Source organism: Mustelus asterias, chromosome 2, assembly GCF_964213995.1.
Source record: "Mustelus asterias chromosome 2, sMusAst1.hap1.1, whole genome shotgun sequence".
In the NCBI taxonomy this organism is placed as follows: domain Eukaryota; kingdom Metazoa; phylum Chordata; class Chondrichthyes; order Carcharhiniformes; family Triakidae; genus Mustelus; species Mustelus asterias.
The window spans coordinates 93,285,474-93,305,103 of NC_135802.1; the positions used below are offsets into that span (position 1 = coordinate 93,285,474).

Below are 19,630 nucleotides of genomic sequence, written 5' to 3' on the forward strand. Positions count from 1 at the left end.
AGTGTGGGCTCTGAATGGGTCTGCCTCACCAACAACGTCAGCCTTCAAGAGATTGGGGTGCCCTTTAAATAAAAATAAGAAAGTGGTTCCCCTCTAATGGACACAGGGAAGCCCCCTCCCGCCACCCCCACCCAAGCACATGGCTGAACCTCATCAATCTTCCCATCGGAAGTTGCCTTCCCAGCACTGCCCCTTTGCACTGCCCTCTGGCAGGGGTATTTCCAGGGGCCACTGGCTGGGCGCTGCCTGGGTATTGCTGGGGCATGTCCCTCTCCCCTGGGAGTTGTACTTAACCGTGCATCCCTGACAGGTTCTCCTCGTCAGGTCCCTGTTTGTGAAAAGCTGTTGTAAATCCCATTGATGTCGGCTGTCAAGGGGAGGGGGATGTGGAATCCTAACATGGGAGGGGGGAATAATGGAGTGGGGAAGTCTGCTAATGATATTAAAAATGTATGGCAATGGAGTTCCCAAGTTTTCATGGTGGAAACACCATTATGTTATTGGTGGGGACCGGGCACAAACGGAATGGGAAATGCTGATGACGTAAAATCCAATTGGGGATTCCCAATGGATTCTCCATCCCTGCTGCCATTCCCGCCCACCAGAGGAAAGCTGCTCATTCCCCTGCTCTGACAGATCTGAAGCCTGTTGCAGATAGATATTCTCTGGGTTTTAGAGCTGAGAGAGCCTCATCAAAGACTGCCCTATCTGCAGTGATCAACTCGGTTATGGAGCAGGAGGCTGCATGTGAGGCTTTGTCTGTGGGGGTCAGGGTAGGGATGAGAAGTGGAAGCACCTTGAGAAGTGTCCCCACTTCTATGTGCCCTTTCGCTGTTTTTCCTCGCATCAAAAACCTGCATTCCCATGCTAGCCAAGAGCTGGGGAACATTTGGCTGCATTTCAGTGAGGTGTTGAGCCACCAATAAGAGGCTTTGTTTCATCCTGTGTGGAATGGCAGATGAGAGAAAATAGATCATTGGTCAGGCCTAACATACATTCAGTAGCACCAATGCTAGAGGTCAACTCCTCTAACCTCTCTCCCAGAGTGCGCAGTGCCAATAAGGATGCCAACAGAAACACACACCATTGTTGGTCCACAGTGGATGACCCTGACAGTCAGTATCTTCATGTTGTTGAGCTGAGCTTGGCGGTCCTGCACTCTCCGAGGCGACTCTCCACAGCCATGCCAGCTCCTGCTCAGATGTGGTGTGACTCACCATGTGACAACCAAGCTATCTTGATTTGAGCTCCCACTTAGGTGTGCATATCTCAGCTGATGGAGAGTGTACAGGAGTTACGTGATGTTGCATCCTCTAAATGTGTGACCTCCTCTCAGAACAACTCAAACTGTTCCCTCTTCAGTTTCTCTGTCACTCTTGAATTACCTATGGGCGTTGAATGATGGTGATTAGAACTTATAAGTGTATAGGTTATATTGTGCAGATCTTGAAATTTAGTCACGGCAGCAATTCAGAATGAGTGAATGCTATATGCCAATGGCAGCATGACATTTAGTTCTGTCACCAGTTTTGTGGGAGACCCCTATCTATCACAATGCGTGAACTCTGTCGCCCTGCTGATCTCCAAGGCATCATCCACTGCTGCAGTCAGTGTGGCAATAACCACCCCCAACTCCACACCACAGTCCCTCCTCCCATCTCACCTTCAGTTCTATGTCTCTCCCTGGAGTTGTATGCTCTTGTCCTCTTCTTTAATGACAGTAAAAAGAGTGTTATGAATTTGAAAAGTGCAATGTGTCGAATGAATAAATGGTAACATTTGTGGACTGTGGCTGTGAAGAATGGGTGTGACATATCAAAAAAAGAGGGCAATTATCAGTGTTGGTTTTACAGATGGAGATTTCAGGAGGTGCATGGAAAGAGATGAATGAATGGAGCAGCACAGTATGTTGCTCTGTGTAGGAGAATGCTGGGGAAGTCAGAGAGTAGTGATTAGCATCTAAAAGTGCAATACTAATCACCTTTCTTGACCTGGTTTTGTGATACTGAATCCATGTCCCCAGGACCATACACCTACTGCTAACAGCAACCAAAACTTCCAATCACACTGTGTGGTTAGCGTCTTCCACCCATCCACAGGAAACAGCATGTACCTTAGCGTCACCACTCCCTCCAGCAACAACTACAGGGAAAAGTCAGGAAAGCAAGGAGCAGTCTACCCACATCTTCCTTCTATTCTTCCACTTCCAATAGCCTTCAACAGCAATGTTGGATGCAGTTATTCTAACCTCTGTTGGGGACTCCTTAAATAGAGTCTTTTATTGACAGAGTGCAGGCTGTCATCACACCTACCCTCTGAGATTGGTTGAGAAATCTGGAAGTGGAACAATAATGCCATGGCTAAGTGAACTGCCATAGCAAAACCTATTTCTAGAACAAATTGATTTGTGATCTAATGATGTTTCCTCTGCCACTAACATCCACCCCCTCCCTCCCCACCCCAAAACTGCAAGTAGGTCTGTTAAGTCTGTTTCAGTCAAGTTCTATCCAACAGGATTAAAGCCTGATTTTAGGCCTGAAATTGGCACCAAACACAAAATGTAAATGCTAGTGAGAAGGTCCAAGATTAGCCTTCATTAATATTAATTGGGTGAGTTACCAACACCCACCATATCTCCATGACAAGCTTGCCAATTGGAGATAATTAACATTGGGCTGACTGCTCGTATCTTGCCATCTAGAAGGCAAGTGCTGTGTTGGTGATGTGGTAGTGGTTGGGGGGAGAGGGTGGCGGTGGGGGAATGCATGGTGGTGATGGTGAGGGTTGTGGTTGGAGGGTGAAGCAATAACGGGAGTGGGGGCGATCAGGATACTATGGACTCAGAGGAGCCGTCCTGCTCTGTCTGAATCCATAGCAATATTTTGTTTTATTTTGCTCTGAACTTATCTTTTAGTGGCTTAAAACCTATCATTCAGAGAATCTGGAGAAGATCGGACCTGATTCCTACCCCACTGGGTGATAGCTGATTTCCCAGAACAGGACATGAATGGGCATTTCAATCATTTATATTTGTAAAAGGCCTCACTGTTGTTTTAGGTGGTTGCCAGGGATGACTGAAATATGGCCTGACTCAATATTGGGTGATTGTGTGCAAAGTAAAGTTTATTTATTAGTCACAAGTAAGGCTTACATTAACACTGCAATGAAGTTACTGTGAAATTCCCCTAGTCACCACAATGCATCTAACCAGCACATCTCTCAGAATGTGGGAGGAAACCGGAGCACCCGGACGAAACCCATGCAGACACAGGGAGAACGTGCAAACTCCACACAGACAGTGACCCAAGCTGGGAATTGAACCCAGGTCCCTGGTGTTATGAAGCAGCAATGCTAACCACAGTGCTGGATATGGAACATTGCTGCCCAAACTGGCCTTTGTTGAACCCATTTTATGCCTTTAAACTGACTACAAGACTATTCAACTTCTATTCCTTCTATCCCTTCACAACAGGCTCCAGGTCTTCACCAAATAATCTCTGTGATGGCACCTAAACAAAAACTATTCCAAAATAGACAGAAAAAGGATGTTAATGCTAATCATAATTGATTATCACCATGTAACTTTGATTAGGACGCCTAATGATAAGACTCATTGTTCCAGCATTGACTTTAAATATTCTAAATTACTTGACAATATCCCTGAAATAGCGTTGTCAGTTTTTCAGAATTTCAGATCGGTGTAGTATTTATTGTAAATCTCAGAGTCCTTTCTCAGTGTTATCAATTTACTAGAACCCTGCAAAGGTGAAAAAATGTGGTTAGACTGCATCTTTTGCTCTTTCTGCCAAAGTACGTAATGTGATCGCAGAATGGTGTCGCTCTGCACAGTGTTACCCAGTTAAAAGAATTTTTTAGATTATGTAGTAATCCACCCCTTGCATTTTTATCAGCAATATTGTTCCAGAAAAGCAAATGGCCATTTACAATTCAGAGAATTACCGAATCACAAAATTGTTACGTTGCTGAAGAAAGCCATTCGGCCCATCATGTTGGCACTGGTTCTCCAAATAAACATTATGACTTAGTGCCATTCCCCAGCCTTTTCCTCGTAACTCAAATAAATTCACAGAGCTTAACCTATCAAATTAGGTGAATGAATTCTTTGATATGCGTGATGAATCTGGGATCAAAGAAACATTTCTCATTACACAGATTTACATATTGATAAAATGTTCCTAATATGGACCAAAGTAACAGGACTAAGTGTACATCTCCAGCAACATAAAATGTTTATCAGGTAGAAACTTGGACTATTCGGGATCATTTAAGTTTTCAGGTAAACTATAGAAATATAGAAACCCTTCTATCACTGTTTGTGTTTGAAAGGTTAACTTCGTATCTGGGAAATCTGCCATTGCTTGAATAACATTCAAAATATATAACATTAGGATGTCAGCAGTATATACTTATATGTCACTACATGGAGCTGCCACTTGCTGTATGGGATAAAGGAAAAACACTCATATGCATATAGTACCTTCCATAACCTCAAGATGTCCAAAGCAATGTATTGTCAATTAAATATTTTTGAAGTGTAGTTACTGTTGTAATGTAAGAAACACAGTAGCAAATTTGTGCACAACGTGGTACCACAAACAGCAATGTGACAATGACCAGATCATCTGTTTCAGTGACGTTGGCTGGGGGATAACTATTGGCCAGGTCACTGGGGAGCATTTCCCTGCTCTTCTGCAAAACAGTGCTTCACTTTAGCTGAAAAGGTAAAGTCGCCAGATGACCATAGGCTGCTCCTCACTTTGAGGGGAAGAGCTGATTGGTGGGGATTTAATCTGAGGGTCCCCACACCTTAGGTGAGGGGCAAGGTTAAGAAGCCAGTGCCTTCAAGAATAACCTCAGCTGGTATGGGAATTGAACTCATGCTGTTAGCATTGCATCACAAACCAGCTGTCCAGCCAACTGAGTTAACCGATTCTCCTGCCTCACTTTAACAGCTCATCCAGAAGACCTCAGGCAGTGTAACACTCCCTTAGTATGACACTAAAATTAGAGAATTTAACATTGCAACATGAACTAATAACCAAAGTCTCTGAGTCTTCACCAAATGATCTCTGCAATGATACCTAAAGAAACAAATTCAAAAATAGACAGAAAAAGGATGTTAATGTTAACCATAACTTATTATCACCATATAACTTTTACTAGGACTTCTTGAGCCTTGAACTTTAACACATAACTTTTTAAGGCTGTTTTTCATAGGATCATAGAATACCTATAGTGCATAAGGAGGCCATTCAGCCCATTGAGTCTGCACCATCTCTCTGACAGAGCATCTTACCCAGGCCCACTAATCCCCCTAACCTACACATTCTTTGGACACTAATGAGCAATTTAGCATAACCAATGCAATTAACTAGCACATCTTTGGACTATGGAAGGAAACCGGAGCACCCAGAGGAAACCCAAGCAGAGACGGGGAGAATGTGCAAACGCCAGACAGAGTCACTCAAAGCTGGAATTGAACTCAAGTCCCTGGGAATTGTGAAACAGCAATGCTAACCGCTGTGCGACCGTGCCACCTTTATAGTGCTAGAGAAATTGAGGAATCGCATGTGTAGTGCATTATGCTACAACAACAAAAAGGTTGGAAAGCAACTTTTCAGATTAAATCCTTCTGGTAAACTCCCAGCCATGTAATTTTATGAAAGAGGCTACTTGATAAGTACAATGAAATATTACATTAAGAATAAGGAACTAAAATAGCATTATGATGTTAAATATTAAACTATTAAGGTTTCACTAAAGTTGTGGATGGAATTTTAGTTATCTACTGATTTCCCAATTTGTGCCTCAAGCTTAAGACTCATTTAGGCAGGATGTGTGTTCAATATTCATGTCAGGCATGTTTTACTGCTTTCCAAAGATGCTTGGCTATGATTCCAATAATACATATAGCACTGATTTTCCAACAAACTTGTTAAAATATTACCTGTTTCCTTTAATAACTCACAGACCTTTTGAAAATATTTTGTTCTTTTACTGAGCATTACTTGGGAGGTTTATAAGTATTCATTGAATGGAATTTTAAATATAACATTTAAGACCAAGATCTGTATTTCATTTCAAAACGTAGCCTCTGCAAACATTGGCTGTAACATCCTTCATATCGGTGAAAATGAAAAATGGTGCTAATGGCAGGATTGATTTCAATTTAGCAATGCCAACATTTCAGTGCAAAAGGTGTAATTGATTTTCAATTAATAATTAGTTATTTTTCCAAATGTTCTTTAGTCCCTATTTATTTTGCTTAAACTGTTTCAAAATTGCAGACAGTACTTTTCTCTTTTTTTCCTTTTCACAGAATCACAAGATAATTATGGCCATGGAAGGTAACTTAGCCCATCTTAATTCAACAATCCAGAAAGACCCTAAAGTCATACAATTGTAGCTTCTTAAATTATTCCAATGTTTTTTTTGCTTCCAGTTCATCACTTCTTTCATGAAAATAAACTTGCTTGTATCAGTAGTGAATTTGCCTTCACTAATTTAAACCAATGGCCATGACATTGGCCTTCAGTGCGAGCACAAAATGGGTGATAACAAATCAACAGCCTGTTTTACAACTTGCTGTTTTCCATAAAGCCACTGTAAAGAAAAATTGCATTGGGGGTAAATGGGCTGCTGATTCATCATCACCTGTTCTGTGCTATCGTTGAAGTCTCCTTGACCTACCCTCACAATGTAATTTAAAGTAATTTTCCAGATTTAACTTGTCCACTCCCATAAAGATCCATACACCACCATGGGGAAACCTCTTAAATTCCTCCTTTCCAGGCTGAAAAGGAAATGTTTATCTGGCCTAACATGTTAATTCTGGGGATCAGTGCTGTTGTTTTTCTGTTCACTGACTCCAAATCTAGGATGTCTTCATTGTGTCTTGGTAATCAGATTCGGACATGGCACTCAAGACATGGTCTGATCAGACACTGTCTAATTTGATCATAACTTACTCTGATTAGTTTTCTCCTGTTTTGGTTATTTAGTCTAACATTTTATTGGCTTTGTTGATTGATCTAATTTGAAATGTTTAGCATCAACTCTACCAGGATACTTAGATCTCTTTCAATTTCAACTTTAGTTATGCAAGTGTATAAATGCCATTTATGAAATACGTCTGTCACATATTTTTCCTTCCAATGTGCAGCATTTTACAAATGTCTGTGTCAAATTTGATCTGTCATCGTCCCACTTATCTACATGTTTTGCGCAGCTGTAATTTTTAGGCTCCTTTCTCCATTTCTCCTTCTTTAGTATAATCTGTAAATTTGGCCAGTTGGGGTTAGCTTTTCAAAATTAAATCATTGATGGAAAATAAAAATAGATGTGGTACCAAGATCAATCCTTGGGACATCACATGCAATATGATTCCATCCTGATATAATTCTCCAATAAGTAGTAACGTTTTCTACTCTTCAGACAGTTTCTTACCCATTCCCAAGATATACCTCAAATTCTCACAACTTAATGCTTAACTAACAGGATTTTTGTGTTTGACCCTTGTCAAATGCTTTTGGAATTATGGGCATATTGCATCATAGCACAAGTTATTAAAAGAGCAGTTCTTCAGTTACATTTGAGATACTAGTATTTCTTATTATTCCATTTCCCTTGAAAGCAAAGGAAGTCTTGTGAGGGGGAAAGGTTTTGAGCTATCCAACATTTCCTTGTGTAGAATACACAATTAAACAACTATAGTGGCCTTTGTGTAGGGTACCTATTCTTTACTTTTCTTTTTTTTATCATTTCAAAGAATCAGTCGGAAGTACATTGTGAAAAGGGACAGGAAACTTTGAAAATATGCAGCAGACATACCAACACATCAGGAAAGAACAAAAAAATAAAATTTCAGGTCATATTTGGACTGATATGACATTTTCTTTCACAGATGCTCACAGACATGTTGTGTACTTTCAGTGGGGGTTTTTTCGCTCGTATTTTAGATTTCCAGTATCTGTAATTTTTAAAAATCTCAACAAAAAAAATATGATCTTGTCATTTGTGACAGGATTTCAGAGATAAAATATATAAAACATTTAGAATGGATATACATATTGACTAAGTATATAAACTACATGGGACTGAAACAATTCAAATGACTTTATCTGAATGAGAGACGTTATTCCCTAGATATTCAGATTTTTCTGGCTTGCTACAGAATATTTCTACTGTTCATTTGCTTCTATTTTTATTGAAAAATATGATTAGTGTTTTATTTTAATTGCAATAGTGTATGCAAATTACTGTAAAATATTATCTATATTCTTATGATTCATAAATGCAAAACAAGCTGAAATGAGCAATGGACAGCAACGATGCAAAAACATTTTAACTATGATTTTTTAAAAAACATTCTGGACAAGTCAAATACTCCAAAACAGAAACAATGCATTAACACCGTCAAAGAAAAACTTACCGCCAAGCAATTTGATCTGAGATGCTTAGCACAGTATATCAATTAATTAGCAATTCATCATTGACTTTATAAGATTAGAAATATAGAGAACAGAATTATTGGAAAAAAAGCTGTTCTGCATATCATTGATATAATCCTAAAATACATAAAACTACTGAAAATTAACATATTAGCATTTTAAACATTTGTCTTAATTTCGCCTCTGCTGTTTTTCTGGATATCGTAAATGCTTTTATTTTGATCAGATTCTATGTCGTGCATTAATGGTGCGAGGCATAATTTCAGAACCGAATTTATGAAGTACATTTTAGTGTGCAAAAATAATGACAAGTACCGGATTCCGCGTTAGGCATAACATCAAAATTAAAACGGTTTTAAATCTGCTCCTTTTGGATATCCCGTGAGCGTTTGATACTTGGTACCAGCTGTTTCATTTTGACATTAGCGGAGAGTTAACGTCCTTGTCTACAATCTCATAACATTCAAAACCAGTTGCCCCCTAGGAAGCAATGATCTGCGCGTGTGTCCCAAAACCGGTGCAGTCTCAGCTGTACAGGTGAATACATTCCGAAGTGTTGTCCGATCAGCAGTCAAACTCCCGAGTCGTCCAACTGTGCACAGCACACCATAGACATCGGTTTGAAATCAGTAGGAGCAAAATGATTACAGTCTAAAATAAACTGACAACAATGTAAAATGGTCGTTTTAAATAGCTTGTATGTATACTTACAGCAAGTTACAACAACAAATAAATCTGCCATCATTGCAATATAAAGATTGTTATACAGTAGCAAATAATAAATACCATTACAAAACCATGGGAGGGCAAGTGAGCCAGCCCGCGTGGCTCGCTGTGCTACTACAATCCTCCAGTACACCTGCGTATCAAACATGTCGGGCAAGATTCTGAATTACTCCAATATGTACCAAGAGCTTTTTAAAATATATATATCATTTTTTTAAAAACTTCAGTAAGTGGATCTTGCCTCAGTGTTTGTACTTTTATTCAAGGAATGCAGTTGTGCGAACTTTTACAATAATATTAACTACAATCCTCTGAAACAAAAGACCTGGGGAAACGGTCGAAATGCGAATCCATACACTGTGGTGTTAAACTGATTTTTGATGTACCCAAAAAACACAATTTAAAAGCTACAAAAATACTTCCAGAAGAAATGATTTTTGTTTGTTAAAAAAAGTTTCTACAATTCAGGCCAAAACGTTGTGTGATTTCGAGAAGGGATTAGACATAGCTCTTGGGGCTAAAGGGATCAAGAGATTATGGAGAGAAGGCGGGATGGGGGATTGAATTTGATGATCAACCATGATCAGACTGAATGGTGGAGCAGACTCCAAGGGCCTACTCCTGCTTCTATTTTCTATGTAAACACCGACAAACGATGCAGAACTTCCACAATGTCAATTAAAGCACGCTATCACAGCGCAACGGGAGGACAAGGTAGTTGTATCTAGCACACACAGGTGCACACACATCAATGCCACCCTGGGACGTGTGCTTGTAGCGTTGTGGTAGATCCGCGAGGTGACGCTGTCCAGCCAGGGTACAGGGACCTAAGCATGACTGTGCACAAAGCTGTCAGATACCTTAAGCGGTTTTAATACAGAATGCATTTTTCGCCCTCTCTCTTAAAACAAGCCATGCACAAGGTTCAAGTTATCGGTGGTGCTACAAAAGAATCGAGGAACTGAAAATATTGAACCTTCCGAAAAAAAAATCCAATGAACGGGAATGTCAGGATTTCCAACCTGAATTTACCCATCCGAATAAGCATAATCTCTGGCACCATTATTTGAATTTTAAAACATTGAACTTGTTCATTCATCCCAAGACGTCCGTGCCCAGACTCATTGCACATGTTGCACTAGCTTTGCGTAAGTTATTTCTCTATAAATCGCTGCGGTTCTTTGTATGTTTCTGGTGCCCTAATAAACGCTTAATAGCAAGAAAGCTTTCTCTGGAGCGGTTTATAGTCTGCTGGGACTGATTGCTGAAATGACTGAAAATGGTTTCAAACCATTTGCGTTTCAACTAAATTGGACCATTATAAATAATTAGTGCAGATCAGTTTGATGCATTTACTGAAAGGAGACGTAAATTTCCATTGTTTTGCTTCCAAGTATCCACTTTAATTTCGGGGGGTGGGCGGGGGGAGATGTTTTTTGATGATGCTAATGTCCGGGCCGGAAGCACTGAACTGGAAATTCGGATCATGCAAGTATCTGCCATATGCTATAGAGTAAGACAATATATATATATATATATATAATTGTTTCAACATAACCTCAAACTCAGCAAAAGCTGATTCTAGTATACAGGAACGCTTTCAGTCGAACTGAGTTTTCCAACGAGTTCTATTTTAACTGCAAATACCAAACTAATAGAAAGGACACTTGTTCAAGTTTAACAGCCAGGAGGGAAAAAAATAATAATGGCATTAGTCTGTGATCCAGATATTTAGTTATTGATTTCAACATCATTAGCTTTTGACTTAGGAAATCTGGTAATCGTTGAAGCAGAACTTTGCCACTGAAAACTTTGGACAGGAAAATGCGCGCGTTCGGAAGTTTGACCTTGATATTGATAACCGCCCCCCATCCCCTCAAAAAAACCTGAATTGCTATCTGCATTTTATTGTCCACCATACACAATACGCGCGAATTTCTTTACAAACTTATTGGGCTTTTGAATACAACGCCTATTTGCATTGTATTTGCTGAATTGTGCTGGGCCATTGGATTGTAATCATTTACCAAAATTGTGTGGCGGTCCGGTTACTTCCCCTTCCCCTCCAACACACAGCCCCAATTCTGGGACTTTAAAACCAGAAGGAACTGTTGTCCCAAACGTTTGAAGAAAAGCTTGGCTAATTCAGAAATGTTCCCTTTATCCACCAGTTTTCAGATTTTTAAAAAACCAGAAACTACCTAAAGCAATATTCAGCGATATTAATAACATATGAGAACTCCATCACATCCCGACCCTACTCCCGTTACCGTGTCCATTCCCTTTGAGATAGCATTGCCTCCATCACCACCCGTACGGCTATCAACCCAGACAACTATTCTCTGTGCGTCTTTTACAGTGAATAAATAACTTCTAGAACAACACATTCCCCCCCAAACCTCGCTCAGTATAAAGCAGCTTTAGAATTTTCCAAATGATCTGTCAGCAGTCTTAACCAAAGGTGGAAGCTCTGTCAGGCGATTGTAGGAAACAGTTCGTTTGACACGTCGCTCAGGCTATGTCGTTTAAACTAATATTCTAGTAAAAAGAAATCCTGGGGTCTGAAGCTCCGCGGTCACATTAGAGCTTTAAATCTATATTACGGCTGCTGTGTAAAGTAATTTTCATCACAGGACGATTTCAAAGTGCTTGCATTAAGTGACCTCTCGAGAAGAAAGGCTGTAAATTGTCCACTAGTCGGGAGTTTACCTGTTGATGGACAACAGGTTGACCCAAAGGGGCAGCAATGATCTCGGTTTTGCCTTGATCTGTGAGCTGTGATCTGCAACCTTTGGTCTCAAATCAGATAAGAAACCGTTTACTTTCTACTGCCTCTGTAGCCTTCTCTATATACACCTTGTATTACGATATAATGAGCTTTGAATTCGGCTGAGCGTGTGCCGTGGAAGAAAACGTAGCTTTTTCCGCGATTTCAAATGGTCCACATCAAAAATAGTCGCAAGAGCATGATTTTAAAACGAGGAGGTTGCTTTAAAAAAGGCACTCCAAAAAATCAACAATGAAAATGTGCCGAACGTGCTATGGTCGGACAGAAATGGAACCCACCAGGAAACAATATATTCCAATGGGAAAGTAGGACAATAATTCTAGACATCACAAAGATTGTCAAACAGGCAAAACTGTTTAGAAGGCGCCCTGACCTTTGACTGGTTCACAGTGGGACTCTGAGGTGGAAACAAAAGACAAAATAGTGAAATAGATATATTTCATTGTTATCTGAATTCTTATTGCAATGAGTCCAATGCAGAAATGTAGACGAGAGAGAATGTTACGGTTGCAGCATACTGTATTTGAGTCCTGACTCACACTGTGGCCTTGGACAGTGCAGCTACACGACCAGAAAAAAAAATATCAGTGACAACAATAATCGATATAAATTGGCTCGAGTTTATAAGTTTAATATGAGATCTTTCTGCAAATTTCCTTAATTTATCGTGACATGAAATGTATGCAATTGTAACTGAGTCTCTATAGGCCAAATCCCATCGCTACTAGTTAATTGGTAATTACTAAGGCAGCAGCTTTATCTAAACGGCACAATGAGTATTGTATTGGCTGGGATAGCTCCTTGAGTCTTTTACAACTGGAGTTAACGATATTCAAATAACTTCCCTGGACCGTTTCAGTCAAAACCCGGGCCTTTGAAATGCTCCGCACATATACATAAGGGGCTTTTAAAATTAACAGAACCCCTTTGATATCAATGGTTGACGGTTGAAATGCAGTCTAGTTACTTGAGATAGCTCTTAGGATGTTTAACATACAAGTACCTCCTGTTAATGCACACAATGCCTAGAGCAAATGAAAAGGAGAAGACTGTTTATAAAGTAAGTCAAACCCTCATCCCCCTCCCAAAAAAAAATGGAATGTCAATGAGTATTCTCTCTCTCTCACTCTTACCATTTAACTCGAAGAGGAGACAACATTCGGAGTTTTTTTCTTCGGGAGGTCAGCTAAACCACAACATGTAATTTATAGTTGAACAATGAATGTTCAACATTATTTTTGTTTTAATATGGCAGCAATTCCCCGTTGAAAGTGTGTGTTTTATTCTGTCAATCCATATTCCAAAACTCTTCCCATAGCTAATTGGAGCTGCACTTTGCAATAGCATCCTGTTTAGATTGCAAGAATTCGTGCAGAATTTAGCTCGTTTCACTTCATGCATTTCTTTGCAATTACACATTACGAACTTGTAAAATAGAGGGGTACAGCAATGATCAAGAGAGACAAAAGTGGACCTGAAGAGACAATTGGATTTGTCCAAAGGCTTTTTCCCGTCTTAAAATAAAACATTGAATTGCCATTTTTTGTAAAATTATACCTAAAATAGCGTTGACCGTTGAAGTTTGCTGTACATATATTATTTTATTTTGGTACACACATTTCATATACAATTAATTCCATGTCTGTGCCGAGATACAAAGAAAATGTATTAAATACAACCGAGGGACAGTTTCTCTCCAATGGAGAAAACTTCACACTTCAAAAGTGCACAGAAGACGATAGAGTTCAAAAACTATAGTACTCGTTGCGTCTTTCCAGTTGTCTATAACGCTGCGTTACTCGAATAGGTGCACCTCATTGTATTTTTACAAGTTTGTTATCATAAAGTGGTCTGTTTAAAGATCATATACTATATTTCCAGTTTATAAGAAAGTTTAAATACTTTTCTATTTAAAAAAAACAAATACACGTAGACAACAGGTCAGATCTACTCCAGGATTTATTCTATATTTTGGGGTCTGCTGCAAACCCACTTGTTACGAAATAAATGCGAATTGTGCCTTGAAACTATCTGACTGCCAGTATATGCAAATAAGTAGATACATGCTTCATTAAATAAAATAAAAAGCCATTCAACATTTACCAAACATCCCCTTGCTTCATTCTATAAGTTTTTTTTCACAATTCCAAAAATAAAAAGAAAACAAAAAAAGTTCTCGAAGTGCGCACTGGATACACCTCAAGGTCTATTAAGTTCGGAAAATCGCAATGAATTCTTCAGCGACATGTCACTGTAACTTTCTTGACAACAACCGAAAGAAAAGCCCCCTTAAATTTACCCTTATATATGTTCAAATATTTTTTTTCAGAAGAATTTACAGGAAAATACTATACAAATCGTCTCCTGGACAAATAACGTCTCGCACCTACATACTGGTGGAGTAATTATTTAATAATTAACTATTGTTAATCATGACCCCAGTTTTACAAAGCCTTGCAGATATTTTACAAAGTTGGTCTCCTTCCCATTCTCACTCTACACAGCGCCGTCCATCGTGTTTAAAATCAATTCGTCACTTTATTATTGTTGGACAACGAAAAGGATAAGTACCTTAATATACATGTTGAAATACTTGTCGAAGGATTTACAGGCGAAAAATACTATACATACAAATCGTCTCCTGCCCAAGCAGAATTTGCACTGGTAGCTACAAGTGATGCAACTTCTTTCAGGTAGTTAAGGACAAAAAAAAGAGGGGAAATCGAATCGTCTTGAGAATTGTGCGTTTTATCGGGTTGAAGGTATTTGAGATTAGACAGCTATCTTAGCCTGCATGCAGAGTGGATTTGCTGAGATTATTTTTAAAAAGAAACCAAACGAATTACCGATTTTGCAGAGATGGGAAGGCACACTGCATTTTGTGTGTGTGTGTGAACTCAACAAAAGGGTTTGTAATCCAGCCGATTGAAAAAAAATTGAAAAGGGTTAAAAAGTGATGAAATATTTCTCTAAACTGGATTGCAATGGGTAGGAGAGCTAGCTCACAGTTTGATGAGAGTGAATTGGAATAGCAAGAAAAGCTATTTCTACCTGAAGGGACAAATCAGACAATTTCAGATGGAATTTAAGTAAGTTTGATTTTTTTTGTCCTCAACTATCTAGTCTATCCTAGCAAAGCGGGTGCGTTTTCTGTTGATTTTTCTTTTAATAAAGCTCCCCCTTTTTATTTATTTACTTACACGTAAATCTCTCTTTAAAGTTTGAACAATACTTTTTGCTCTTGGTGCTGTCTCCTGAAAGCGTCTTCTTTCTCCTTCACTCCAGGCCGTTGTTGTGGCCGTTGAGGGCGGCTGCCGAGCCGCCTTGGGCTGCTGCCTGCAGCAGGTCCGGGGAGTGGCAGCGCGGGGAGCCGGGGTTGCTGTGTTCGCTGTCGGTGTCGCTGCCTTTCTTGCTGCCGCCGGTTCCTCCGCCGCCGGCTCCGCCGCCCACTCCGCCGCCGCCCCCCAGGCCGGCCGCCTGGTGGGTCTTCACATGCTTACTGAGGTGGTCGCTCCGCATGAAGCGCTTGTTGCAGACCGGGCAGGCGAAGCGCTTCTCGCCGGTGTGGGTGCGGAGATGGCGTTGCAGCTCGTCCGAGCGGGTGAAGCGCTTGCCGCAGAAGAGCCAGTTGCAGACGAAGGGTCTCTCGCCCGTGTGCCAGCGCAGGTGAGCCTTCAGGTGAGACGTCTTACCGTACACCTTGCCGCAGCCCGGGATGTGGCAACTGTGCAGCCCTTTCCTCCGCAGGCTGGCCCCGGCTGGCCCCAGTCGCTCAGCCTCCTGGCAATTGGGGCAGTCGCAGGTCGCCCGTCCCGAGTAACGCCTGGCCGAGGAGCGGGGAGATCCGCCCAGGGCGGCCGGGCTGCCCAGCATGGAGTTGGCAGCAGCCAGCGGGGAAGGAGCCGAGTCCTGGTAGGAAGGGGGTAAGACGGGCTTGAAGCCATCCTGGGCAATGAGGTGCTGGCTGCTGCTCAGGAGGTGCGAGGATGCCCCGTTGATGCCGGCTGTGCTGAAAGCCGAGTGGCTGAGACCCGAATAGTCCGAGTTGTAGGCGCCCAGAGGGGAGTGCAGCGAGGACTGCAGCCCGCTCGAGTGTAAGGAGGATGGGAGGGCCCCGTTGGGGTTCTGCACGTCAATCCAACCCGTTGTCCCCGGGTGGACGTCCCACCAAGTCGATGCGCTGCTCCCCACGTCCCCTGCTATCCCGGGATGGGACGGTTTGAACCAGGACTCGTACGGGTGTGCCATGCCAACCCGGGGGTAGATGCCTTGCAGGCTGTTTTGCAGCGTGTCCACTGTGGTATGAACTTTGGAGATGAAGACGGGTTGGGCAGCGTCCTGGGAGCTGCTGGAGACCGGGGACTGAAAGACCGAGTACTCGTTGCCAAAGGGCGAGGTGGAAGAGGTGTTGGAGGTGAGCGAGAAAGCGCTGCTGCCCGATGAACAGTTCACACTGAACGAGTCTGACAGTCCTGCCCCGTTCCTGGAGCCGGAGACCCCGAAGCCGGAAAGGCTGGAGCCGCTGTTGCAACTGGAGACGGATCTTTTCCAAGGATGGAATCCTTTTCCAAAGGCCGTGTTGTCCGACAGGGAGGGAGACGGGCTGGGACTGCCGATTTTATTGCATGTAGCAGCCAACATTGCCAAGGGAGTTGCTCCTAGTCTCGGCTCTTCCTGCAAAGACAGGGGCAGACAAAAAAAAACAACAAATGCACACAATTGTAATAAGCCTAGTTGGATATTTGCACATTTAACTTGATTTTACAGCCAGCTTGCACCGGCAGATTTAAACTTTTGACTGCCAATTTTAAACATGCTTAAGTCCTTTAAGTTAGACTGGCAGCAAATGTGTTAGCGAAAACTTGGTAGCTACGAAACTCAATAGAAAACAGCGGCGCATTGTCAGCATTTAAAGTGCTCTCTTTAAAGTCTTTAAACATTATGCATACTTCAAGATAAAATGCAGAATTGGGCCTCACCCAACTCCGCAAACTGCGACAGAAAGAATAGAACTAACATACCTGTAGAACCTGAAGGATGGTAAGAGTAAATCAGAAGTCAATTTTTTAAAAGAATCTCACAGGTAACTCTGCTGAAATGTAAAAACAGGGGGGCCTCCCTCTGTCTCTCTCTGTGGGATCGCGTTTAGAGGAAGTTGGTGCAAATGCCCTCAGAGCGGTGCCAAACTAAAATGTGACTCGGCCCTTCTTTTACCTCTGGCTTTTAAAAAAAACTCACCAGGAGCCTGATAGCCCTGCCTTGACTGGGGACTTCTCTAAAAAAAAGGAGAAAAAAAGAACCACCTCGATCCCAACAACAAAGAGCTAATTAAACCAGCAAGAAAATCCTTAGACTCACCCCCAGAAGTGAAGTTGCCATCACAAAAAACTGCCCTCCTCAGAGGATCTCTTTTTTTATTATTTATAAATCAGAGCACTTTTTTTTGAGGTGTGCAATACAATGATCAGTTCCGCCCATTCAACCACAATTGTAGCGTCTACTCGCCTTTGAAGTACCGCTAAGCCGCCGGCAGCCAATCAGCGGCGCCGCTCTGCTGACACAGGCCATTGTGACGTCAGGCAGCACGCTCCTCCACTCCGCTCCTCCAGAGGGGGAAGCATTTGCAGCAGGGCTCTGGGGCTGAGCTTGCTCTGCAACACCTCTCCGGCATTGCCCTGCCTTGCATTGCCTTGCCTTTTGTTGCAGAGGTTGTCTCGTCTACTGCCTGAGCCACCCAACACCTGAAGCTCAGAGTCCCATCCTTCACCTCTTTCACCATCTCCAATCCATGCTCTTTTCCACCCCTATCTAATACTTTTGGATGTGTGTGCATCTAATACTTCTGGATGTGTGTGCATCTAATACTTTTGGATGTGTGTGCGTGTGCATCTAATACTTTTGGAAATGTGTGTGTGCATCTAATACTTTTGGAAATGTGTGTGTGCATCTAATACTTCTGGATGTGTGTGTGCATCTAATACTTTTGGATGTGTGTGAGCATCTAATATTTTTGGATGTGTGTGAGCATCTAATACTTTTGGACATGCATGTGCATCTGATATTTTTGGATGTGTGTGTGCATCTAATACTTTTGGACATATGTGTGCATCTAATACTTTTGGATGTATGTGTTTGTGTGTGCAAATTGAACACAAATTTACTCTCTCTCACACCTTAAATAAATATTTGACCCATTTGCCCGCACTTAAGTGTTCGCTTGGATTGGTTTCTCTTTTTAGCTGTTGGTGGTTTGCCCTTTGACAGTTTCCGTATTTACACACACCCCCGCCCACTCCCTCCCAATCCTCCCTTCCTCGCCACCCCCACGCCAACCAACCCTGCTCCCCCCAAAAAAGTTTAACCATCACACCAAAGTCAGGGAATCTGTTCTCAGGCTGAACTGAACCCCCGGTTGGAGAGAATCTCCCTCCTCTCAAACCTCAGGTTTCACGGAAGTAATTGTTGCTTTAATTAGATCTCCTTGTTTTGACTCGTTTTGCCAGTTTTTTTCGCTCTCCGCGACCTATTAAAGTGCAAAACAGGGTTAAGCTTTGAACGAAAGCAATTCCGCCATTGAAGTTTCTCTGCTCTACTTAAACGCCTGCTGATTTTTTTTAAAAATCCATAAATAAAACTCAATGACCATGAGAGGAGGTGAGAGAAGTAGTGATGCCCGGGTTAGACAAGCTCCACACCATGTGTAAAACGCTGGCGTTTCCAGAAATAAGTTTGAAGTTTTGGTTTCGCGGGTTGGCGAATGCGAGTGTATTCTATTTCAATATTTAATATATAGATTTTTTTTTAAAAAAAGAAACTCCGTGAAGCCTTTGTTGAAACGATCGTGTTCATGAAAATTAATGCGGTGTTTATTTGAGCTTGCTGTTGGTGATGATTTTAGCATGTTGAGAAGGCGTGACTGGACAGCCCAGAAGGAGGAAGGGGTGGGAAAAGGAGGGAACTCCGTTTAACAAATAAAAGAATTAACTTTGCCTTACCGACCTCTTTAATGATACGTATGCAATAAATATCTATAGATTAAAATATCTATAATTGATATTTCCCCCAAACGGGCATCACTTATGGTTTGCTTCTGCCTTCCACACTCCTGTCAATGATCTTATTTGGTCAAATATGTGCGATTCAGGCTTGTTTGAGAACAACTGCCAAACACATGGGTAAACGACGTGCTTACCTTTTCAGAAACAGCAAGTAAACCAGCAATAAAGGAGACTCCCGAGTCCGCCTTTTCAACTTAGCAAAACATCAACATGAGCTGTTCGGAAACAGAGCAGCGAAAAATATGTAAAGTGTGAGGCACAAAATGTAGCTGCGAGCACTTGCCCAAACATAACCGAGTGCAGTAAATCAGTCTGACAAAGCATCAGGCACGAAACTACAGACAACCTTTAATGTTTTTGGAAAAGACAATAGTCATTAAGATACTGCTCCTCATCGAAACTATTGATTGTGATCGATTTAGGTGAACTATTGCATTATTTTCCAACGCTTCCTTCACTGCGAACGATACACAAGGTTGTACTTTTCAACAAGTTACAATGACTTCAAACTCTAAACCACAACATAAGTGTGCCATTTCATTATAAATATGTATAATTTCAGCTCTGCACATTCGGTCACACAGGGG

The 19,630-nt window shown here is 41.5% G+C and overlaps 1 protein-coding gene across 2 annotated transcripts; it reads right to left on the reverse strand.

Annotated features, from left to right (window-relative positions):
• Positions 1-13,569: 13,569 nt before the first annotated feature.
• sp8a (sp8 transcription factor a) lies at positions 13,570-17,462 on the reverse strand. Of its 2 annotated transcripts, none has more exons than XM_078238554.1 (2): positions 17,344-17,462; positions 13,570-16,659 (listed from the first exon to the last, which is right to left on the reverse strand). In XM_078238554.1, the coding sequence occupies exons 1-2, from the start codon at positions 17,362-17,364 to the stop codon at positions 15,262-15,264; spliced, it is 1,419 nt and encodes a 472-aa protein (XP_078094680.1). In that variant the 5' UTR covers positions 17,365-17,462; the 3' UTR covers positions 13,570-15,261. The 2 variants fall into 2 exon arrangements, with proteins under 2 accessions (XP_078094680.1, XP_078094688.1); XM_078238562.1 differs by having other exon boundaries at positions 17,007-17,384.
• Between the last annotated feature and the right edge of the window lie 2,168 nt (positions 17,463-19,630).

Excerpts from the sequence above, each read along its gene's own strand:
- sp8a (XM_078238554.1), bottom strand. The coding sequence starts at position 17,364 with ATGGCAACTTCACTTCTGGGG. Across the intron at positions 16,660-17,343 it reads TGGCAACTTCACTTCTGGGG|GAAGAGCCGAGACTAGGAGC; the intron begins GTGAGTCTAAGG and ends CTGTCTTTGCAG.